At 51.0% G+C, this 24168-nt stretch overlaps 2 protein-coding genes across 7 annotated transcripts in view; one reads left to right on the top strand and one right to left on the bottom strand.

The window, feature by feature from the left end:
• Nucleotides 1-11459, top strand: part of RAF1 (Raf-1 proto-oncogene, serine/threonine kinase) — a 40861-nt gene extending 29402 nt beyond the window's left edge. For 3 of the 6 annotated variants that reach the window (XM_066558139.1, XM_066558140.1, XM_066558138.1), the window contains 8 exons: nt 817-934; nt 2893-2977; nt 3776-3952; nt 5173-5219; nt 6565-6683; nt 8223-8354; nt 8900-9034; nt 9923-11459. In XM_066558139.1, coding sequence (XP_066414236.1) covers nt 817-934; nt 2893-2977; nt 3776-3952; nt 5173-5219; nt 6565-6683; nt 8223-8354; nt 8900-9034; nt 9923-10063 — 954 coding nt within the window. In that variant the 3' untranslated portion in view covers nt 10064-11459. The remainder of the gene's footprint in view (nt 1-816; nt 935-2892; nt 2978-3775; nt 3953-5172; nt 5220-6564; nt 6684-8222; nt 8355-8899; nt 9035-9922) is intronic. The other 3 variants (XR_010784393.1, XR_010784392.1, XR_010784391.1) reach the window with 3 other exon arrangements.
• MKRN2 (makorin ring finger protein 2) lies at nt 11341-24129 on the bottom strand. The gene is made up of 8 exons (XM_066558141.1): nt 24054-24129; nt 23274-23402; nt 22228-22373; nt 20221-20525; nt 17863-18077; nt 16275-16385; nt 15717-15861; nt 11341-14545 (listed from the first exon to the last, which is right to left on the bottom strand). The coding sequence occupies exons 1-8, from the start codon at nt 24077-24079 to the stop codon at nt 14399-14401; spliced, it is 1224 nt and encodes a 407-aa protein (XP_066414238.1). The 5' UTR covers nt 24080-24129; the 3' UTR covers nt 11341-14398.
• Between the last annotated feature and the right edge of the window lie 39 nt (nt 24130-24168).

The raw sequence follows: 24168 nt of genomic DNA, 5'->3' as shown, positions 1-24168 counted from the left end.
GGATTCTAAATGCTCAGAACAAAGTGTTCTGGGTTGCAAATGAATTTCAGCCAGTGGTGTGACATTGTCAGTGCAGGCCCAAGGATTGCCTTTTAAATCTTTAGAGGTTGCATCCTTTTGATCTAGTTTTAATTTATTTCAAATTGGCTTCATTAGCACTGTTTGAACTGTGTTGTTTCCATAGAAAGGGGATATTGCCAATGCCTTCATTTCCCTTGGACAGTCAAATATCTCAGGGAAAAACAAATTTACAAAATGCAGCTTTTCCCTCAAAGGTTTGATTTAAACTTAGGGGTGGGGGAAAGAAAGAAGAGTTAGAATAATAATTGATAATATCTTGAAATTTTTGAAGGCTTCTAAGCTTTCACAAGGAAAACAGAGTTGCTCAGTGGGATTCACAGTTTTTCCTCACTTAGACATTTGGGAATTTTGCTCTCATCTGTTTGGCTTATTCCATTTAAGAGTTCCAGAATTTTAGTATTGTGCCTTTGAAGAAAGCATTTTCTTAAATATTTCAGATGTTTTTAAATAATTGATCATAAAATATATGTTCCTTTTAGGATCTCAGATTAGGGTTTAATTTTCTAGTGCAGATCTTCATGATAAACAGTTCAAGGCATCCAAGAAAAAGGGGGTGATTTTTTTTATTTGGGTTTTTTGCTGAAAACTCCCACCACCCTCCCAAACTGAGGAGAAAAACAAAAATCCAAACTGCAGGACCAACCCCTCGAGGTTTCAGGGGGAAATTATTGAATTGATTTGTGTGTGTATAATACAGGTGATTAAAAATGACCTTTCTGTGAATTGTTGTTGCAGAGGCCTCGTGGCCAGAGAGACTCCAGTTATTACTGGGAAATAGAAGCCAGTGAAGTGATGCTGTCCACCAGGATAGGCTCAGGCTCTTTTGGGACAGTTTACAAGGGCAAGTGGCACGGTGAGTCTGGAGCTGGGCAACATGGAGCTTGGGGTGCTGGGTGCCCAGCTGCCTCCAGAGGGAAAAGGGATTTAGGGGTGCTGGGTGCTCATCTGCCTCCAAAGGGAAAAGGGATTTAGGGGTGCTGGGTGCTCATCCTTCACCCAAGGGAGAATGGATTTAGGGGTGCTGAGTGCTCATCCTTCACCCAAGGGAGAATGGATTTAGGGGTGCTGGGTGCTCATTCTTCACCAGAGGCACAGGGAAAATGGATTTATTGCTGCTGGATGCTCATCTGCCACCAAAGGCATAGGGAGAATGGATTTACTCGTGCTGGGTGCTCATCCTTCACCAAGGGCACAGGGAGAATGGGTTTAGGAGTGCTGGGTGCTCAGCTGCCTCCAAAGGGAAAAGGGATTTAGGGGTTCTGGGTGCTCAGCTGCCTCCAAAGGCACAGGGGAAATGGATCTTGGGGTGCTGGGTGCTCATCCTTCACCCAAGGGACAATGGATTTAGGGGTGCTGGGTGCTCATCTGCCACCAGAGGCACAATGGATTTAGGGGTGCTGGGTGCTCATCCTTCACCAAAGGCACAATGGATTTAGGGGTGCTGGGTGCTCATCCTTCACCAAAGGCACAATGGATTTAGGGGTGCTGGGTGCTCATCCTTCACCAGAGGCACAATGGATTTAGGGGTGCTGGGTGCTCATCCTTCACCAGAGGCACGATGGATTTAGGGGTGCTGGGTGCTCATCCTTCTCCCAAGGCCCAGGCAGAATCAGGATCTGCTGTGTGAGAGCAGCCCTGGGGTTCCAGCAAAGCACAGACCCCAACCCTCAGTCTCACAAGTGCCTCTCCATTCTCACTGCTCTGATCTCTTCACTCCCATGCTCCACACCAGTTTGCTTTCTGAAAGGGTTTGTTTTCTGTTAGCTGGGCAATTCCACAGCCTGCTGTTCAGTTATATTTAGCTTCTCTTCAAACCTTTGTGGTTTAATTAGCATGCTTCATTTCAAGGTGGGATGGAAAGGAAATCAGCATAAATAAATTGTGGAGTTTTTTCAATGAAAAAATAATGAATGTGAGAGTTTGATCTGTAGGTAGTGGGGATATTTTGAAAACAGGCACCCTGCAAAGCTGCAGAATTTGTTTCTAAATTCATGGCTTGTGATTTTGAACAGAAACACACAAAAACCTTTCCATGCTCTAATTTAAATGGCATTATTGTTAGAAAAAAAAACCCTAACAAAACAAATCTGGAAACTCACCTGCTGCCCTCTGTTTTTAATGAGTAAATACTTGCATGTCTCAAGGCCCAGATGCTGTCAGCAGCAAGGGAAGCACTATTGTTACACTAAAAGTCATGAACAGTTTCTGATTTTCATTATGGAACTGAATGGGACACAGAAATCAAGAGGAAAATTAGTTCAGTCAGATCTTGTAATAAAACATAAATTCATATTACAATTTATTTGTAATGGGACACAGAAATCAAGAGGAAAATTAGTTCAGTCAGATCTTGTAATAAAACATAAATTCATATTACAATTTATTTTAGTAGAACATTCACACCTCTTCAAGTACCAAGAATTAAAGAAGTAAAGAAATTCTGCATGAAGGAGAGCTGTTGGGTTTTCTGATGTGCTCAAATGAAGTTTATATATAAACACTTCAATATTTAAATTTGCTAATCAAACCACAAAGGTGTGTATACATATGTCCTGCAAAATGGATTCTACCTCAACATAGCCCTAAAAAATAGAAGGGAGGTGTGGGAATAATTAATTAATGGCTTTTTCCATTAGACTGAAATTCAACTCAATGAATTGCTTGACACCACAGGAATTTGTCTGCAGGGAAATCTTGACCCTTCAGTAGAGGTTCAGATGAGGAATTTGAATTGCATTGTTTATTTTTGTTACTTTGAGGAGGAGAGGAAAGCTGCATCTTCAGTAACTTTTGTTGTCATTTTATTTCCAGGGGATGTAGCAGTGAAGATCCTAAAGGTTGTAGACCCAACCCCAGAACAGTTCCAGGCTTTCAGGAATGAAGTGGCTGTCCTGAGGTGAGTTGGAGTTCCACTGCTAAATTCTGATATTCCAGCTGCTGCATTTGCCTCCCTGCAGCCTTCTGGCCCAATGTTCTGTGTGTGATAGGCACCAAAAGCAGATTTCCAGAGAAGAATAAAAGAGACAGTCCTAGTTCAGAATATTTTTGTGGGCTCTTAACATTGCTCAGCCCACACTGGGCAGTGAAGGTGGGGATTAATGAATTCTGCCCTAATTCTCACCACCAGACAACACTTGAACTGTTCCTCTTCAAATGGCACCATAATCATTATTTTCCCTAAACACATGCACTGATCAGTGTAATTGTTCTCTGCTTTCAGATCCTCAGGTGTTTTAGTGTGTGTGATGTTACTCCTGAAAATGAACCAAGTAGATACATAACAAACCATCTCCTCATCTGATAATTCCTTTAGGGTTTGCAGCTATCTTTGGTTTCCCTTGGCATTCAGCCTTCCACCTAAAGCTGGGATTTTTCCCAGCTTCCAGGGTGTTTTCTGCCATTCCAGTAACTTCTAACCCCACTTGCAAGTGTGACTGTTGCTTGTTGATGTCAAATTCTTAAATGTTGATTTCAAATAACTAAAAGGGAGTATTGTAACTAAAGAGCAAAAGACCAGCTGAAAAACAGAAAATGGCAACTGTGGTGTATTTTAATGATTTGTGAGCCCAAATTTCACTGCCACACCGGCCTGGGATTGCAGAGATGAGATGCATTCAGCCAGGAGTGCCTTTGGAGCAGCCCTGGGGAGCACTTTTGGTGCAGCCCCTGATTTCTCTTGGTGCTCCTCTGTCAGGAAGACCCGGCACGTGAACATCCTGCTCTTCATGGGCTACATGACCAAGGACAACCTGGCCATTGTCACCCAGTGGTGTGAGGGCAGCAGCCTCTACAAACACCTGCACGTGCAGGAGACCAAGTTCCAGATGTTCCAGCTCATCGACATCGCCCGCCAGACCGCCCAGGGCATGGAGTGAGTGCCCTCCCTCTTCCTGCCCCTCCCCTGCCCCTCCCCCGCCCCTCCCCCGCCCCTTCCCCGCCCCTCCCTGCCTCATTTTATCAGCTATTTTATCTGCTTCTCCAGCCTGAGCTCTGCTGTAGTGCAGCAGATGCAATGCTGTTGTAAATTCAGGATGAGGGGGCTTTTCCTCCCCCGTGTCAATGTAACCCTGCAGTGTCTGACACACTGATTGATGCTCTGTGGGATCAGGGGTGGCTGCTCTGTTCCCCAGGACTCACCCAGATGGTTCTGGAAGCATTTCCAGCTCCCTGCTCTCAGCCCTGGTTCTGATGCTGGGAGCACAGGAGCAGCTGCTGCTGCCATAGCTCATTCCTTGGAGCTCAGGGCCCAGGTTTGCAGCCACTCTCCAGGAGCTGGCCAGGGTGAAATGTCCATTTGGAACAGATCCAGGAGCTGGCCAGGGTGAAATGTCCGTTTGGAACAGATCCAGGAGCTGGCCAGGGTGAAATGTCCGTTTGGAACAGATCCAGGAGCTGGCCAGGGTGAAATGTCCGTTTGGAACAGATCCAGGAGCTGGCCAGGGTGAAATGTCCATTTGGAGCAGCCACAATCCAGGAGCTGGCCAGGGTGAAATGTCCATTTGGAGCAGTCAGCCCCAGCACAGGGCACAGAGCTCATGGCTGTGAGGACAGCCCCAGTTTTCCAGGGTTAATCCATCCTCCCTGTGCCTCTGGTGAAGGATGAGCACCCAGCACCCCTGAATCCATCCTCCCTGTGCCTCTGGTGAAGGATGAGCACCCAGCACCCCTAAATCCATCCTCCCTGTGCCTCTGGTGAAGGATGAGCACCCAGCACCCCTAAATCCATCCTCTCTGTGCCTCTGGTGAAGGATGAGCACCCAGCACCCCTAAATCCATCCTCCCTGTGCCTCTGGTGAAGGATGAGCACCCAGCACCCCTGAATCCATCCTCCCTGTGCCTCTGGTGAAGGATGAGCACCCAGCACCCCTGAATCCATTCTCCCTTTGGTGAAGGGTTAATGGAATTTGTGCCACTCCTTCCTGGCATTTCTTCCCTGCACTGAGCACAGCTCCATTTCTTTGTTCCCAGAGTAGACTTGTGGAAAGCCAGCAGGGGTTGGGTGTGTAATAAACTGAACAAAGTGTCTGGGGGGAATGAAAATGCTGATTGTGAGCAGCCCTGCTAATGGCTGCTGTGCTTTTCCCTTCACAGCTATTTACATGCCAAGAACATCATCCACAGAGACATGAAATCCAACAGTATCCTTCCTTCCTGAGTCTCCATCCTCTGCTGGGAGGGATTTCTTGGGCATGGGGAGCTTGCTTTCTGTGGGGCTTGCACCACCTATTTAAAATAGATTGATATATATAACTACTAATGGGCAATCCCTGTTGATGAGCTAGCAGGGATTTCCACAGGACATCTGTGCTTGTTTGCCACACTTGGGATAAAGATGTGCTGCAGTTGTGCTCAGGAGTCTGTTATTTTACTGAAATGAGGTTTATTCAGTGCTCTGGGACCCACATGCTGCTCTCCCCCTTGGTGGGAGCTGTGTGTGCCTGTTCATCTGTGTGCACACGTGGGTTTGTTTCTGTCTCTTGGGTATTTTTAGTATATTGAGAACTCCTCACATAACTGGCAGAAAGGAAGCCAAAAGTCTTCCTTTAAACTCAAGGAAAGGCAGCCTTTTACTATTCTATTTCGTGCAAAAATATAGATTCAGTAACACATCTGGAGTGAAAATGGTGGGAGCTGATTTCTTGCACCTTTGAAATGCCTGGTTTTGCAATTACCAGAACATCCTTGGAGATGGGAACTGGGGCTTCCTTCCATCACATGTGACCAGGATGTTTTGGCAAATGCCATCATAAAAAATCTGCCAAGTTCAGTAGTTCCAGAATGTCAGTGGATTCCCTTTCCAGTTAAACAAAAAAACCCCAATTATTTTATTGTATAGGAGGTCAGAAATTTGTGATTCCTAGTAATGATGATCATTTTTGTGAATTAAGTTAGCTCTGCTCCTGACATACAAACATGACTGACTCTTTCTCATTTCTATTTCTGAATTATCTTCTTGAACTTGCAGCATTCCTAAGTCAAATCAATAAATGATCACTTCTTAAAATAACCCCAGCAAAGAAGGTGCTGATATCAGTGACAGATCCATGAAGGAGATAATTATAAATAGTGTGGGTGTATTTGCAGTTAAAATCATAGTTAAACCTCAGGAGATCTGCCAGAGAACTTCATGGAAATAGATTTTATTTTTACATTTACTTCTCCTTGTAATTGTTTCTTTCTGAATTTTCTTTTCTGAGTTGTGAGACCTCTGGGCTCTTTCTTTTTCTCAGTTATTTAAGGAGCTGCAGCCATGGGTGGTAATGAACTGTTGATTTCTGTCCTAGCTCACCATAAAGATAAATCTACAAATGCTGCTGAACATCTGCTCTGGTTTAGTGTTAAATGTTAATTTCAAACCCCTTTTCCTTTGTTTCCCATACAGCTCCCAGCAGGTTTCAGTAAAACAGGCAGCACTTGACACTCAGGTCAGAAAATACAGAACTGTTGACTCAGTTTTGTGCAGTTTCTTTAACAAACCTACAGATATATTTCTTCATGAAGGCCTGACAGTGAAAATAGGAGACTTTGGCCTGGCAACTGTCAAGTCCAGGTGGAGTGGATCCCAGCAGGTGGAGCAGCCCACGGGCTCCATCCTGTGGATGGTGAGCACAGCATCCCTGCTTTGCAGAGTTCCCTCTGCACTGCCCCCTCAGCACTCACTCACTTCTGCCAGGCCTCTGGGGCTTTTGTTCAGCTGTAGGACAGGTTACAATTGGGGATGAATTGTGCAAAGTAGGCACCAGGCACCCGTGGACTCTCCACTGGGGCTTGGGAGTTATTTTAAATATTTAGGGCTGCCAGTAAATCTGGGAATGTGTGTTAAAAATGTCAGGATGCTTGGCTAAGGCTGCTTTGTGCTCTGGAAAATACACACATCACCTGAAACTGAGTTCCAGAAGCAGAAATGTTCTTTTCTGTAAAAAAATGATACAAAAAGTCACATTTTGAAAAACTTTCCGTAAAAGGGTTCAAAACTAACTTACCTAATGGCATGCAATGTATTTGTGTACATGAAACAGACCTTGGGGAAAAAAAAAACCCTGCATATTTGCTCATTGCAGGCTTTTCAAAACCATTTCATTTATTTTAGTCATGTGTAGCCCATCCTTGCTGAGCTGTCACAGGAGGGGAGGTTGGTTCTGTTTCCTTGGAAGCTCCTGTGGTCCCTTATCATGGTTTTTATGCTGTTGTACTTTAGTGCTTTGCTTAATAATTCTGAGGGAATTCTTCAGGAGGGAGAAAAGATCTCAGCCAGTGGGGAAGTTCTGGTGGTTCACACCTTGTTTTGCTCAGCCATCTGACAGTGTTTGTTTTAAGAAGCTTCATAATTTGCAAATATGTTCAAATGTTCCTGCATTTCTTCCCTGATCTGTTCAATATGTGCTGGTTTGTGTTTGGCTTTCACATTTCCTGACCAAATTTTGGTATCAATTTACAAGAGATGAGAGTTTTGTATTTTCCCTTTTAACCTTGCTACCAAGGTTGCAAATATCCAAATGTTGCAAATATCCAAATATTAATATTTTTTCCAATGGCAACATGCTTGTTCAAGCAAAGGATTGATTTTTTGGTGTGCTCTGAACTGTACTGATATTTTTAATAAGATAGGAGTAGCCTGAACTTCTCCAGAGCCTTAGGTAAACTCATCAAGCTTTGGGGGTATGTTAAACCAGGAAATATGAAAAATGTTCAAATGTTCCTGCATTTCTTCCCTGATCTGTTCAATATGTGCTGGTTTGTGTTTGGCTTTCACATTTCCTGACCAGGTTTTGGTAGCAGTTTACAAGAGATGAGAGTTTTGTATTTTCCCTTTTAACCTTGATAGCAGTTTAAGAACTGCTGGTGAAACTCAGGCTCAGTTCTGTGTAAGGTGTAACAGGAGTCAGTAAATGTTGCAAATCCAAATATTAATATTTTTTCCAATGGCAACATGCTTGTTCAAGTAAAGGATTGATTTTTTGGTGTGCTGTATTGATATTTTTAATAAGATAGGAGTAGCCTGAACTCCTCCAGAGCTTTAGGCAAACTCATGCAAGCTTTGGGGTGCCCTTTGCTGACTGATTCCCAGCTGAGCTCGCTGTGTGTGCTCCCAAATCCTCTCTCTTGGCTTGGTGCTGTTGTGGCTGCTTTGTTCCCTGCAGGCCCCCGAGGTGATCCGGATGCAGGACAGCAACCCCTTCAGCTTCCAGTCAGATGTCTACTCCTATGGAATAGTGCTGTATGAGCTGATGACAGGGGAGCTGCCCTACTCCCACATCAACAACAGAGACCAGGTAGGAGCCCTCGGGGGCAGCCCAGCTCATTCTGCCCATGGCACATCCCCTGGCCTGGGGAATGCAGGGTAAATACAAATGCAGCCCAGCTGAGGTGGTGCTGCCAGCCTGCCTGGTGTCAGCAGTGAATGTGGAGCTGAGAGATCCCTCAATATTGACAGTGCGGGTACTCAAAGGAAAAAATTCCTTGGTAATAAACATTTGAAGCGCCCTGTTAATTTATTCCCAGCTTACAGCTTCTGCTGCCCAGTAAAATACTGGTTTATACATTTGCAGTTATGGGAAAGTCCCATTTTGGTGTGCAATATGCTGCTGCTACATCAGGAAGATTGGATTTGGTGCTTTTTACCAAGGGAAAAACCCCAGTAACAATTGTCCAGCCTTGGAGTATTGAATACTCGTGTTTGGTGTGTGCTGTTGGGCAGCCCAGCCTGCAGGGCAGTGTTGGTGCCCTGTGGGACTGGGGTTCCTCACCTTGGGGGCACCACAGCTGCCCAGCAGTGAGCCCCCTGTGTAACCTGCTTGTGTGGGTGGCTGTTTTGCAGATCATTTTCATGGTTGGCAGGGGCTATGCTTCCCCAGACCTCAGCAAGCTGTACAAGAACTGCCCCAAGGCCATGAAGAGGCTGGTAGCAGATTGTCTGAAGAAAGTCAGGGAAGAACGACCTCTGTTCCCACAGGTGAGTGGGGTGTGCTGCCAGGGCCCTGAGGGCTTTGTGAGCAGCCATTGGGGCACACAGGACCTGCTCAGATGGAAATTCTGGCTAACAGCCAGTGCAGCCTTGCCCTGGTCCTGTGTTTGTTGGTAATGCAGCTCTGGGCAGTGCTGTGGTTGGACTGACAGTTCCTGGAGTCCATGGAACACAACCTGAGGCTGTGCTGGGCTGTCAGCACCTGAGACAAACCAAACCCCTCTCACTCCAGAAAAGTGAAATCTATCTCTGGGTATACATTTCATTTCAGAGTTGAGGGAAATGAGGGGCCACTGCTCCTTTCCTTCCTCACAACTCTGAACAAGGAAACAAAATCCACTGGGGGATGTAAACTCGTGGAGCAATTTTTGGTATTTCTACAAGGGATGCTTTGCCTTTTCCTGTCACTATGGGGATGGAGAAGGTACTTTCTTATACTCATTAATTATGAGTAATTAATTAATTAAACATCAGCAATTTTGGAAAAACAACTTCTTGCTGTTGCAGTCAAGCATTGTTTAGGAAGTTCTTTTTAACTGTCAGGCAGAAGATGCCGTTCCTTCCCTGTTACTCTGCTGGAGGGTGGTTTAGACGCTCATTAATTGCTCCTAATTATCTGTGAACTGATGAAAAGCACCCTCCAGCCTCTGGCACCCCCTGAGGCCCTCACAGCACTGACAGTGCACAGTGGGCAGAGTTGGCTTCCTCCAGCTCTGATCTCAGTGCCCCACGGAGCATTAACATAAAACTTAACATAAAACTGGATAAGGACTGAGTGAACGAATGGATAAATGGATAAATGAATGAATGAAGGTTTGAATGGAAGCAGAGGGAGCTGCAGGCCCCACAGCCTCTCAGAGCTGCTCTTTCCCCCAGATCCTGTCCTCCATCGAGCTGCTGCAGCACTCTCTGCCCAAGATCAACCGCAGCGCCTCGGAGCCGTCCCTGCACCGCGCCGCCCACACCGAGGACATCAACTCGTGCACGCTGACCTCCAGCAGGCTGCCCGTGTTCTGAGCACCCTGCCCTGGCTCCAGCAGGCTCTTCTGAGTGCTCTGCCCTGGCTTCAGCAGGCTCTTCTGAGTGCTCTGAGCGCTCTGCCCTGGCTCCAGCAGGCTGCCCGTGCTCTGAGTGCTCTGCCCTGCTCCTGGCTGGAGCTGCAGGGGGAACTCGAGCTCTGCCTCCCTGCCTGGTGTCCAGGCTCCTCCAGCAGGACCCTCTGTGTCCCATCCCACCACGAAGCTGCTCTGGATTCGTGCAGTTCTCAGCCTGCAGGGACACAGCTCCTCATTGCCTTTGCTACCATCTCTTGTTCTGGGAGAGGTAACAGACTACAAATCAAGAGATCTATTACTATTTTTTTAATAGATGCACTTGAGCCTTATTTTCCCCTTCCCAGAAGCGATGGCTGTTAGTTTGGCAGTGGCTCTGGCTGGGTTTGCTCTGGGCTCAGTGAGTGAGGGGGCTCTGAGGACAGCTGATGTTCTGGTGCTCTGACTGCCCCGTGCCAAGTGTCACCTCACCCTGGGGAGTTGTGCCTGGAGTGGGAAGAGGAAATAACTCTGGAAATCAGCTCCTGCCTAAGAGCTTCACCAAGCCAATGAAATAAGTTCAAATGCTAATTCAACACAAAATAGTTTTGCAATAGTTTTGCACATAGAAGAAAAACTCTTGCAAAAGGATGGAATCTGTCGTGAATTGTCCTGCTCAGAGAAGGAGGTGAGCCAGTCCTGCTTTGGTCATCTTGAGAAGCCTCCCAGCTGCCTTTGGTACTATGGACCTGCTGTGCTGCAGCCCAGGCAGGGTGGGTGAGGAGGGCTGGGCTGCCAGAGGCTGGGGGTGTCCCCCTCCTGCAGAGAATGAGGATTGGGGGTGTCCCCCCTCCTGCAGAGGATTGAGGATGTTCCCCCTCCTGCAGAGGATTGGGGGTGTCCCCCTCCTGCAGAGAATGAGGATTGGGGATGTCCCCCCTCCTGCAGAGGATTGGGGGTGTCCCCCCTCCTGCAGAGGCTGAGGATTGGGGATGTTCCCCCTCCTGCAGAGGATTGGGGATGTCCCCCCTCCTGCAGAGGCTGAGGATTGGGGGTGTCCCCCCTCCTGCAGAGGCTGAGGATTGAGGATGTTCCCCCTCCTGCAGAGAATGAGGATTGGGGGTGTTCCCCCTCCTGCAGAGAATGAGGATTGGGGGTGTCCCCCCTCCTGCAGAGGATTGAGGATGTTCCCCCTCCTGCAGAGGCTGCATCCAGCAGGAGCTGTTGTCCAAGAGATGCACTAGCAAGAGGAAACTGAGCATATACAGTTTTTCTTGTTGATTTGGGTTTTAATTTTGTTTTTATTGCTCCTGAGAAAATGCATTTATTGTAAGCCAAGGTTCCTCTGATTATCTTATTTTAATAAAATAAATTAAATTTTAGGTTTAAGATTCAATGTCATCATTTTAATGTAGTCAGCCACAGTTCTGAGTGGGACATTTGGAAACTCAAGAAATGACATTCTGAATAGTTTTTAAAAAGTAACTGATAAATAACAGCAGTGCAAGTAAAAACACACTTGATAAAACCCCCTCTCCATTTCCAGTCACATGCCAAGGCAGTTTCTGTACTGTAGTGATCTTTGAGCAGCAGCAGCTTTGGACGCCCCCTGCCCTGCCCCACTTGGGCTCCATTTTCTCTTTACTGAGGTGCAAGGGAGGTTTTTGTGTGGGCTGAACTCCATGGAGGACAGCAACAGGTGGGTGAATCTAAAAATGGATTTTTTCCAAGAGCAGTTGGTGAAATGTGGTTACTAGGGCACAAATGGGAGCCCATTTGGGATTTTGCCTTACTGAGGGTCAGGGAGTGGGGCCAGGGCTGGCTGTGCCCTCTGCACCCCAAAGCTCTGGGCAGAGCTGCTGCCTTTGCTGGGAACTGGGACAGTCCCTGGAATGCCCCAGGAGCCCCTGCAGCCTCTGCTCTGCAGCAGCACCCACAGAGCTCCTGTGAAAGGGAGAGCCAGAGCCAGGCACCAGCTCCAGCTCATCCTCAGAATGTTCTGGAACAGGCCAAGGGCAGGATGTGAGTGCCTGGGTGATGATAACTGAGAGTGCCTGTGAGCTTTGCTTCTTGAACAGCAAACTGAGACTTGAAGTCTCCAGATAGTTCTGCATGGTTTTTAACAATATGATTGGATTTGGACTGCAACTCTCTCTAAACATTATTTCTCTCTAATTGTCACTTCATTATAACAAGCTTAAAACATGGAAGGAAAGCACCCACAAGAGGTAAGCTGCTTTTACTTTAACTCTGATTTCCCAAAAGAAACCATTAAGCTGTGATTTTTAAACCAGATCATGTGTCTCTTGAAAAAATGAAGGATTTTGGATAAATAGGTTTATTTTAACCAGCACTGATGTCCAGTTCAATGAAAGGTGCTGAGTGAAGAACTTAGAAACTCAGACATGGCAAGTCCCTGGTAGCTTGGAAAAACAAGTCATGGTTTTAATTTCAGACTATCCCTCATGGCTTCTTGGTGCAAAGTAAATCAGGAATGTCCTGTTTAGGGTAAAGAACATCCTCTCCATTGATTTTTTTTTTTTTTTTTATGTATTCCTGACTATTTCTTTCTGGGGGGGGGAAAAATACATGTGCAGGAGCAGATGGAGATGAGCTTGAGTGGGAGGGTGAGGGCTGGGGATGTATTCTGGGGTACAAGGGGTGTTTGGATGTCCTTGACCCATTGCTGTGGGTGTGTGACATCCCCTCTCAGGGATAATTCATCTTCTGCTTTGTAATTAGTGCTGCCCAATTGCACTGATGGGACTTCAGCCCCTTGCTGGGCCAGTTTTCCCAAGGGAGGGAATTGATGATGTTACAGCCACTGCAAGGGCAGAGCTGGCTGTGCAGTGAGCACTGCCCAGAATCACCTGCAGGGGGGAAATGATGGGGGGTTCAATTCCCAGCTGGGAGCAGAGGGGAGGAGCTGCTGAGGCAGCAATGCCAACAGCAGCTGAATGGATCATCCTGGATCACTGCTCTGGTGCCAAGAATCCCAGGCTGAGGTTCCTGCTGCTCCCTCCCAGCAGGGACCCAGAGCCTGCTGCCACCCCCAGGCTGGCCCTGTGTGCCCAGGTCTCTCTGAACACTTTTTGCTTCATCATTTCCCACCCCTGGTGGCTCAAGGCTGTGATCAATCACTGATTACAAACCTTCCTGCCCTTGGCCTTTCTTTCTTACACATTTTAAGTATTATTTTTATGCTTTTATGTTGCTATAGATAACAACCAAACCAGTTACACACCTGCCTTCCATTGCAACCCAGGTGCTGTAAAACAAACCCCACATCTCTGTTGGTGTTTGCAGACAGTGCCCAGTGATGTTCCAGGGGCTGAGTCAGTGACAGCTCCTGCTCAGCTGTGTCCATGCTGTTGTTACTCAGCAGCCACTGCAGTGCTCACTGAATTGTTGGTTTGAATTCCAAGTTAGAACAGTTGATTTGGCAGAATTAACTTCTGCTCCCAGATTTCACAATCAAACTGCCTTTGCCACACCAACAGAAATCACATTTGTAACAAAGCCAGAATTCAGTACCAGTTCTGTTACCTCAGCAGAGATGTGCATGAATCCCTCAGCCCTCCTGGGCCTTGCTGGGGCAAAGGGGAGTGGAGGCTCTGAGAACACCTCACTCCCCTCTGCTGCAGCTCCAGGGAGTGCAGGAATCTGTGCAGCTGCATTGCCTGGGCAGCAGGAGCCACTGCTGCCTCTGAGCACTGGGATTGCTGTGAAACAGGCTGATTACACTGGGATTAGGGTGAAACAGGCTGATTACACTGGGATTGCTGTGAAACAGGCTCATTACACTGTAATTAGTGCAAAACAGGGCTGGGAGCACCTGGGGAGCCAGGCCTGCCCAGAGAATCCACCAGCCTCTGTGAACTCCAGCTACTACCTCAGGCATCATTACCAGCTCCTTCTTAAGGAGAAAACCCTACACTGCCCATTATTCCCAGTGGGTTTTGTAGTTTTACATTTAGCTGATTTAGTGGAGAAAAAAACCCCAAAGCACCCAAACTCTAATTAGCAACAGTTTTTACCAGCTGAAGCTTTCACTGGACCTGTATTTACACTACCACTCAGCTCACAAGACAGCAGATGTCAGGCCAGAGAGGGAGAAAACCCTCCTGGGATTAAGGGATTTTTTTCCATGCAGCCAATTATTTTTTTCTTTTAAATATATTTTAGTTTTTGTTGTTGTTGTTGCCATATAAAAACTATCTGAAAACTTGACCAGGACTGCACAAGTAACCAGCAGGGCACGTTTTGTTCTACCTGTGCTGGAGAGATAAAAGCATGGCTGGGAGGCAGCAGCACTGGGGGCTCAGAGGAGCTCTGGGTGCTCGCTGGGCTCCTCCTCAGCCCCAGAGAGGTGCATGAAGAGCTCCCCCAGCTCCGTCACCTCGGCGTCGGGCGCGCTGCGGCTCTCCCTGTCCTCGATGAAATCCCACAGGCGCACGGAGTTGAAGAACTGCAGGAGAGACAGAGCAGCCTGAGCACCCCTGGGGCACGGACACATTTGAGGAAAAATCCTTCTGGATCCAGAAGATCCTTCAGGATCTTTCCTCCTGAGACACTGGGAAGCTTCAGCTTCTCCATGTTTTGCTGCTTTGGAATGTGATCTGGAGAATTGTTTACCCAGCACGTGAAATTGTTTTTACTTGATGACCAATGGCAGCCCCACCTGTGTAGAGGCTGTGAGCAGTCACAAGATTTTATTATCATTCCATTCCTTTCCTTGCTAGCCTTCTGATAAAATCCTTTCTTCTTTTAGTATAGTTTTAGTATTTAATTTTCTTTTAATATAAAATATATCATAAAATAATAAATCAGCCTTCTGAAAGATGGAGTCAAGATTCTCATCTCTTCTCTCATCCTAAGACCCCTGTGAACACCCCCACAGCCCTGGCCTGGGCTGGCACCTCCCCATTCAAACCAGCCCCAGAGGTGGCTGTGAGCTCTGGTGACAGCCAGGCTCAGTGTGCCAGGGGAGGGGACACAGCTGGGGCACAGCCAGCACCACCTCCTGAGGTTTTGTCCTTTCAGCTGCCCTGAGTGCCAGCACAGGGAGAGCTGTCAGAACTGTGGGTGAAAGCTTTAGGGGCAGAATCCCTGTGAGGAAAGGTTTGGACTGGTCACAAAAACATAATCAGAAGCACTTCTTTTGCTCTTTACAGATGCAGCCAAAGTTTAGTAGGATTATTATCTGTCTTCAGCACACTAAGAAGAAAATGAACCAAAGCTTCCCCAACTTCAGCTGTGCTTAAGACAGTAACTCTGGCCAAGCCCCAGAGTACTGGACAGCATGGCACAAAGCCCCTCAGACAGCCTAAGGGGTGAGCTCCCTTCTGCCTGAGGCAAGAATCATGCACAACTAACAAACTCTGCTCCAAAGTTCACACAGTACCATGTCTCCACATCAGTCAGTCTGTGAGCCAGTTTATACTGGTCAGAAATACCCATTTGGCTCATAACTGGAGAAATTTGGTAAAATCCAGGCATAATGAGAGACACTCCCTGTCTCCAAGGACAAACCCTTGCCCAAGGAACACTGAGGGGCTTTTTGTACCTGTCCTGCATGGCAGGAAGCACTGGCAGCAGCACAGCTGGGGCTGCAGGAGGGGCTGCAGGGCTCTCCTTACCCTGACAGTGCCCTCGGAGCTCAGCTGCTTCCTGGGTTTCTCGGGCTCGGCGCGGGTGCCGTCGGGGTAGGCGTGCAGGTACAGACACTTCCCCCCAAAGGGACACGTCCCTTTGCCTTGCTCAAAGTACTTGCAGGGCTTTTTCCTGAGGGAATCACAAGAGAGAGGTTATTGCCTTCAGCTGGAAGGGCAGGAGGTGCAGCTCAGTGCCCACAGCCCCAGTGATGCTCTGCTAACACAGCCACTGAGCTGAGAGCAGCAATGTTCTTCCATTTTCCCTCCCTCAGGCACCAGCAGTGGTGGCTGAGGGATCCACACAAAGGCAGTTTTGGCAAGGGAGCTGAAGGAGCTTCAACATTTCTGAGCATTTTCGACATTCTGAGTGTCTGACCTACAATTGCACAGGCACAGAGTGAAGCAAAGTGTGAGCAGAGATGAGGAGCTCTCTGCAGAGGGGTCTGTAATTCCATTAAGTTTAAAAAGAAAGGCTCAGCAATTGACTGAGTCTTAGAGCAACTAAAAAACAACGTGAGGGGTGTGGGTGGCTGCTGAACTTACCCCACTCCCTGCTTGAAAGCTTCAATCAGCTCATTCTTCTTCTCCTGCTCTTCCACCCAGTACACGCTGGGGATGACAAACTCGGAGATGACGCGGCACTCGGGGCAGGACCTGGAGGAACAGGACAAACAGAGATGCTCTGCTGCCTCCCCACACTGGGAGCCTCCTCAGGCCTGCCCCAGCAGTGAGGATCCTCCCCAGACAAGGGCATCTGTCACCTCAGGCACCCACAGACACCTCACTGAACTCTGGGGCAGCTCCACTTGCAATTACTCAGTTCAGGACACCCAGGGCTTGTGTTGGTTTCTGCACTTGAGCAAAAGTTTGCACATTCCTCCCATGGGCAGAGACAAACTCTGTCCTGGGAGTGCAGCAGGAAGCCAAAACCACAAATTAAGATGTCTCAGCCTTTTGAAATGCAAGGAGCTGATGGTCCCTTCAATGACATTTGCAGTGAAAGTTGTGCAGAAAAGTCTGTTTTGGTAGAAGACTGAAAATATTGCCCACCTTTCCTTGAGCCTGTTTGTAACTCGAGAGATGCTCAAAGAAGGAAACTTCCCTGATTGGATGTTTTAAATTCTCTCTGAGGGGGAACATGTGTGGAACCCATTTTTTGTGGAGCTAGAAGATAAAGGCACTTACTGAGGCAGGTAAAGTGTGGTTAGTGGGACAATGACCTGGAGCAAGCTGGAACTGAGGGAGAAATCCCATCATTGAGCACATCCATAGGAAAACATGGCAGTTCTTGCAGAAGCCCCTCACTGCAGTGGGCACTGCAGGGATAACAGCTGCTCCATCAGCTCATGCCACGGGCTGCTGTAAAGATTGTGTGTCTGCTGCTCAGCACTGGGACACCAGGACACTGGGGACACCAGGACACTGGGGACACCAGGACACTGGGGACACCAGGACACTGGCACATGGAGCACTCCAGTGTCAGCAGGAAATGAAGCATTTCCACAAGGGGCAGAGCTCTGCCAGGTGCCAGCTGCTCCAGAGCCCACTGTGCCCACTGAGCACAGGAGCAGAGAGGGCTGAGTGGCCAGAGCTGCCATGCAGGGCTGTGGGATGAAGGGAAGTGCAGCAAGGGGCACCCAGGGCACCCTGCTGCTCCTGCAGGCAGCTCTCCCAGCCCAGCCCTGGGGGTGTCTGAGCTGAGAATGTGACTCCATGCTCTCAGAAGGCTGATATTACATTATATTATAAAACCATACTAAACTCTAGAGAAAGGATACCTCAGAAGGCTGGAAAAGTATGATAATGAAAGCTCCTGACTGCCTCAGAGAGTCCCACACAGCTGGCTGTGATTGGTCATTAATTAAAAACAATCCACATGGAACCAATCAAAGATGCACCTGTTGGGAAATGATCTCCAGCCCACATTCCCAAACAATCAGATAATTATTGCTTGCATTCTTTTCTGAGGCCTCTCAGCTTGCCAGGAGAAGAATCCCTGGTGAAGGGACTTTGCAGCCAGCACCACGGTGACAGCCCTGGGCCTGGCAGAGCTGGGGCAGGCTCTGCTGAGCTCTGCAGCTCCAGCCCCCGTGTGTGAGCAGCTCAGCCCCCAGGCAGGTGCAGCACTCACTTGATGATGGGGTTCTCAAACTGCTTGGCACACCTCCACTGGCGGATGCAGGACAGGCAGTAGGTGTGGGTGCAGTTGGACAGGATCCCAAACCTCCTCTCCGAGGCTGAGGCCTTCTCATAGACCACCTCCATGCAGATGCTGCACACCTTGTCCTGGCTGGCCTGGATGGCAAAGGCCCTCTCCATGTCGTGCTCAAAGGTTGCCATGCACATCTGCCAGGGGACAGGGCACTGTGAGGGACAGAGGGCACACCCAGCTCCTCTGGAGAGCAGGGAGCACTCACTGAGGGCACCAAGTGCCAGCCTGGCACACCCAGCCCCTCTGGAGAGCATGGGGCACTCACTGAGGGCACCACTGCCAGCCTGGCACACCCAGCTCCCTCTGGGACAGCAGGGAGCACTCACTGAGGGCACCACTGCCAGCCTGGCACACCCAGCCCCTCTGGAGAGCATGGGGCACTCACTGAGGGCACCACTGCCAGCCTGGCACACCCAGCCCCTCTGGAGAGCAGGGAGCACTCACTGAGGGCACCACTGCCAGCCTGGCACACCCAGCCCCTCTGGAGAGCAGGGAGCACTCAGTGAGGGCACCAAGTGCCAGCCTGGTACACCCAGCCCCTCTGGAGAGCATGGAGCACTCACTGAGGGCACCACTCCTACCTGGCACAGGCACAGTTTAATTTAAAGAACATTAAATTCAATCATGTATTTCAGCCCTCAGTGCTCTCCCAGCTGTCACAGATAAAGATGCCAGGGTGCTTCACTCACCCCTTTCTGCATCTCTGTCAGAGAACAGGTACTGAATTATTTGGTGCTTCAAACACCCCCCAGAAGCATCTCACAGAATAGGTGCCACACTCAAGGTGCTGCTCTGACTATAATTAAGGCCACATTCATTCACCAGATGCTAATTTTTACCCAGGTGAGGAATTAGTCTCTTATTTCAGCTTTCCTCCAGCACTTCTCAGCCCAGCAGTGACAGTCCAGAAGCCATTCCCACAGCCACAGCACTGCAGGGTGAGCTGGTGCCTCAGGCAGAGCCTCCCACAGCCCTTCCCTTGGGAGAGCTGCAGTGGGAGAAGGCAGCAGGGCAGTGCCAGGCAAAACCCACAAGCTGCTGCCTGCAGCCAGCTCAGCTCCAGAGGCTTGAGCTGGCCCAGCACCATTCTCCAGACCAGCAGTACAGGAGGAGCTCTGTGGGAGAAGCCCCACGTTGAGCTGGACCTCTCACTAGTCCTAAACACATTCATACTCTTAACCCCAGCAGCCCTCTCCACCCCCATCCCATTTCCTCTTCTATCCAAGAACCTCAAGAACACCCCCAACACAATCACAAACACAAAACCTCCTTCCTAATCAGCCTAATCCCAATAGCAATCTCCATCCACTCTGGAACAGAAAGCCTCACCTCCTTCTGAGAATGAAAATTCATTATAAACTTCCAAATCCCCATCAGCCTAAAAACAGACTCCTACTCCCTCACCTCCTTCCCCATTGCACTGCTCATATCATGATCTATCCCTGCTGAAGATTGCAATGCAGGATGTTTTCCATTACCATCTCTGTGGCTGGTTACCTTTGCCAAGTGGGCAGTTTGCCTTATCTCTCTCTCTGAGTGACCACATTCACACCTGCCTGGGAGGGGACATTGCTGATAACAGCTACTGAATGTCCCTGCATGGCTGATAAGAACTGTAACATCCATTGGGAGATGTGAGCCCAGAGGGAGGAGCCAAGCATTGCTACCCAGATAGAATCCTGAGGGTTTTGAGACACCAGCACGGCTTCTCCACGGGATTCCCCAGAGGAACAGCAGCTGCCTCTCCTTCCCCTGGATCTTCAGAGGCAGAATCCATCCTTCTCTACAGGACCCCCTTGCTCCAGCAGAACCAGCCCTGACACTGCAGGAGGGCTGAGCCACATTCCCAGTTGGACTGCCACCAACACCCTGACCCACAGGGTGTCAGGCTGGGTTCTGACTCTGGCAGTGTTGTTGTAGTGTGCTGCATTGTTTACTTTATCATTTTATTTTTTTTTCTTCCCTATTAAAGAACTGTTATTTCCTGCTCCCATATTTTTGCCTGACAGCCCCTTAATTTAAAATTTATAGCAATTTGGAGGGGTGGGGAGGGTTTACATTCTCCATTTCAGGGGAAGATCCTGCCTTCCTTAGCAGACTCCTGTCTTTCCAAACCAAGAAAATCCTACAATTTCCAACATGAGATATGGCCTAGACCCCTACATTACAACACTTTCCACCTCCCTGCTGTTCTTCCTAATGCTGTACTCATCCCACTCCAAGGTTGAGAGCAGCCAGCCCCAGCCCTGCCCTGAGCTGCCCCAGCTCCCCCTTTACCATCTCGTGGGCTTTCCTCTGCTCCTGGTCGAAGGGGTGCAGCACCTGGAGGCCGCAGATCTCGCAGAGCTGCCCGTGCAGGTAGAGGCAGCGCTCCCCGAAGTGGCAGGCGCCGGCGGCGGCGTAGGGACACAGCTGCTGGGCCGGGCTGCAGGGGGAGCCGGCGGGCGCCGCCTCCTCCAGGCCGCTGCAGATGGCCTCGAGGTACGAGTGCGGCTTGGCCTCCTCGGCATCGGCATCGCCGGGCTCGGGGCAGCCCGGCACGGCCCCGGGCGCCGCCTGCTCCCGGCTGGAGCCGCACAGCTCTGCGGGACAAGCACAGCGAGCGCAGGGTTAACCCGCGGGGTCAGCGCTCCCTCCCCGGGCGGGCCCATCCCCGAGCCCCCTCTGCTCGTGCATGGCGGGGCTCCCAGGCTGCCTGCTGAGCAGGGCAGGGTCTGTGCAGCTGTGCTCTGCACAAACCCGCTGGAAACCACAGCAACACCAGCGCTGGACAAAACCTCCGGGAGCATCAGGTGTGACCAAGCAGCCCGGGACAGCCCTGGACACAGCCCTCCCCACACTGGGAGCCTCCTCAGGCCTGCCCCAGCAGTGAGGATCCTCCCCAGACAAGGGCATCTGTCACCTCAGGCACCCACAGACACCTCACTGAACTCTGGGGCAGCTCCACTTGCAATTACTCAGTTCAGGACACCCAGGGCTTGTGTTGGTTTCTGCACTTGAGCAAAAGTTTGCACATTCCTCCCATGGGCAGAGACAAACTCTGTCCTGGGAGTGCAGCAGGAAGCCAAAACCACAAATTAAGATGTCTCAGCCTTTTGAAATGCAAGGAGCTGATGGTCCCTTCAATGACATTTGCAGTGAAAGTTGTGCAGAAAAGTCTGTTTTGGTAGAAGACTGAAAATATTCCCCACCTTTCCTTGAGCCTGTTTGTAACTCGAGAGATGCTCAAAGAAGGAAACTTCCCTGATTGGATGTTTTAAATTCTCTCTGAGGGGGAACATGTGTGGAACCCATTTTTTGTGGAGCTAGAAGATAAAGGCACTTACTGAGGCAGGTAAAGTGTGGTTAGTGGGACAATGACCTGGAGCAAGCTGGAACTGAGGGAGAAATCCCATCATTGAGCACATCCATAGGAAAACATGGCAGTTCTTGCAGAAGCCCCTCACTGCAGTGGGCACTGCAGGGATAACAGCTGCTCCATCAGCTCATGCCACGGGCTGCTGTAAAGATTGTGTGTCTGCTGCTCAGCACTGGGACACCAGGACACTGGGGACACCAGGACACTGGGGACACCAGGACACTGGCACATGGGAGCACTCCAGTGTCAGCAGGAAATGAAGCATTTCCACAAGGGGCAGAGCTCTGCCAGGTGCCAGCTGCTCCAGAGCCCACTGTGCCCACTGAGCACAGGAGCAGAGAGGGCTGAGTGGCCAGAGCTGCCATGCAGGGCTGTGGGATGAAGGGAAGTGCAGCAAGGGACAGCCAGGGCACCCTGCTGCTCCTGCAGGCAGCTCTCCCAGCCCAGCCCTGGGCGTGTTTGAGGTCCCCCAGGATGAGATGGGAGACGAGAATGTGACTCCATGTTCTCAGAAGGTTGATTTGTTATTTTATGATATTATATTAAAAGAAATGCTATAGTAAACTATACTAAACTCTAGAGAAAGGATACATCAGTTCTTACTGAAGCCCCCTGACTGAAGTGGACACCTGGACACCTCCAGGGATGAGAACTCCCTCCCAATCCCTGACCAACCCCTCCATGAAAAAACTCTTTCCAACATCCAGCCCGGAGCCCTCCCCAGGCTTGGGGAGAGGGCTCACAGAGCTCCAGGAGCAGAGCCTGACATGCCCCACACAGAACACTGCCCTCCCTGCCCCGGGGAGCTGTCACCTCACGGAGGGAGGCTCCAGGGACAGCTCAGGCTGGCCTTGGAACTCCGATAAGCACCGGGGACAGCACCTCCCTCCCTCCCTCCCTGGGCTGGCAGAGCAGCTCCCACTCACTCCTGTCCCGCAGCACCAGCGTCCTCTTCTCCCTCCTGCTGCGCGGGGCGCCGGGGCCGGGCTCGGGGGGCGCCCGGGGGCTGCCCGGGGCCGCGGGGGGCGGCGGGGCCGCGGCTCCGCCCGCAGGGAGCCTCACGTGGTCATACCTGCGGCACGGAAACGGCACCGGGAACTGGCACCGAGACACCCAACCCACAGCTGACCCGGGGGGACGGGATCCCGGACAGACCGAGGGGACACAGCCCGGGGGAAACAGCCCAGGGGAAACCGGGGGGACACAGCCCGGGGGAAACCGGGGGGACACAGCCCGGGGGAAACCGGGGGGACACAGCCCGGGGGAAACCGGGGGGACACTGCAGCAGCAGCCAGGGGACTGAAGGGGCTGCTCCATGGACACAGCCAAATCTCCAATATTTTCAGGGAACAGAAACATTCCCCAGCTGTGTCTGGAGCTGGACACACATCCCAGTGGCAGGAGAAGCACAGCCAGGCCCTCCCTGAGCCCTGCAGGAGCCCAGGCAGCCACAGCAGCTCCAGGGCAGCACTGCTGCCAGGGCCTGGCACATAGACCAGGCAAGGCAGGGGAACTGAGGGGAGCTGCAGGAGCCTCAGCTGGCAGAGAATCAATCCATGCCTGGTTCTCCCCAGGCCATTCCCCTGGGAGGTTTAACCTGCAGACTGCAGGGAGAGCTGTGGAACTGCTCAGCCCTGCCCCAGCCCAGGGGACACGAGCAGGGCACTGCCCCAAGGCAGAGCTGAAAGTCCCCAGAACTAAAACTGAGCTCTGGGACGAGCAGGAGGGGGCTGCACCAGGAGCTTCCACCTGCAGCTCTGACTGAAGAACGGGGTGGGAAACACACCTGAAACCCAAAGCTCCATTCCTACAGAGCAAAACAACCCCTGACACTGAGCCGGAGCAGAACTGCACCGCTGCAGGTGAAAGCTGCTTTAGGCTCGGGCAAAACTCACATTTAAGAAATTATTTCCTTGCCCACGTTCTCTGTACCTGCCCAGGAGCCCCCGCGGTGCCCAGGCACGGTGCTCACCTGCAGCGGGAGCCGTAGGCACACTGCCCCTTCTGGTAGTACTTGCAGATGGTGGAGGATTTGCTGGTGGCCAGGTCATGGGAGAACAGGCACTTGCTGCCCTCCCGACACACGCCCTGCAAGAAATACCTGCGGAGAGAGAGACGCGGCTCACTCAGGGCGGGCGCTGCCGCCACGCTTGGCTTTGCTGTGATTTGTTTGTTTGTACAGAAGCAGCGGGGCTGGCAAAGCCCTCCCAGCCCTCGAGCCCGAGCTGTGCCCGGTCTGTGCCCAGCGTGCCCCCGAACAGAGCGCCCCACGGCCACCGCCACGGATGGGCACTGCCCGGCGGCCCCTCGGGACCCCAGAGCCCCTTCATGAACAAAACTCCCCGACGAGCCCTGGAGGAGCCTTCCCTGCTGACCCCGCCTGTTCCCCGGGCAGCCTCAGGGGCAGCGCAGGGCTGGGGACAAGGGGGCAGCCACGACCCCCAGCTCGGCACGGGCCGGCCTCAACGGGGGAGAGCGGAGCGAAGGGCTGTGAGGAGCGGGGCAGGGGCCGGAGCGGTGTTTGAGGGGTGTGAGGGCTCCGAGCCCGGGCGGAGCGTGGGGGGCGTGAGAGCGGAACGAGGCGCTGGGAAGGCGCGGGGCAGGGGCGGAGGCGGGGAGCCCGAGGGCTGTGAGGGCTCTGAGGGCCGTCAGAGCTGTGCCGGCCCTGAGGGCTGTGGGGGCCGTGCGGGCTGTGAGAGCTCTGAGGGCCGTGAGAGCTCTGGGGGCTCTGGCCCGGCCGGGCCGCGCTCACCTGCACGTCACCTGCTTCGTGCTCATCGTGCCGCCGCACTGCCCGGCCCGCCCGGCTCCTCACGCCGCGCACGGAGGTTCCGCGGCACGGGAGGCGTGGCCGCGGCCCCGCCCCG

This window comes from Molothrus aeneus, chromosome 12, assembly GCF_037042795.1.
Source record: "Molothrus aeneus isolate 106 chromosome 12, BPBGC_Maene_1.0, whole genome shotgun sequence".
In the NCBI taxonomy this organism is placed as follows: Eukaryota; Metazoa; Chordata; class Aves; order Passeriformes; family Icteridae; genus Molothrus; species Molothrus aeneus.
Note: the sequence above shows the minus strand (reverse complement) of the source record. Positions and strands in the feature narration are given on the sequence as shown.

Bases quoted from the DNA above. Each gene is read 5' to 3' on its own strand.
- MKRN2 (XM_066558141.1), bottom strand. From the start codon at position 24,079: ATGAGCACGAAGCAGGTGACGTGCAG. The intron at 18,078-20,220 runs GTAAAGGGGGAG...GTCCCCTGGCAG, and splicing joins AGAGGAAAGCCCACGAGATG to ATGTGCATGGCAACCTTTGA. The intron at 15,862-16,274 runs GTAAGTTCAGCA...TGATTCCCTCAG, and splicing joins GCTTTCAAGCAGGGAGTGGG to GAAAAAGCCCTGCAAGTACT.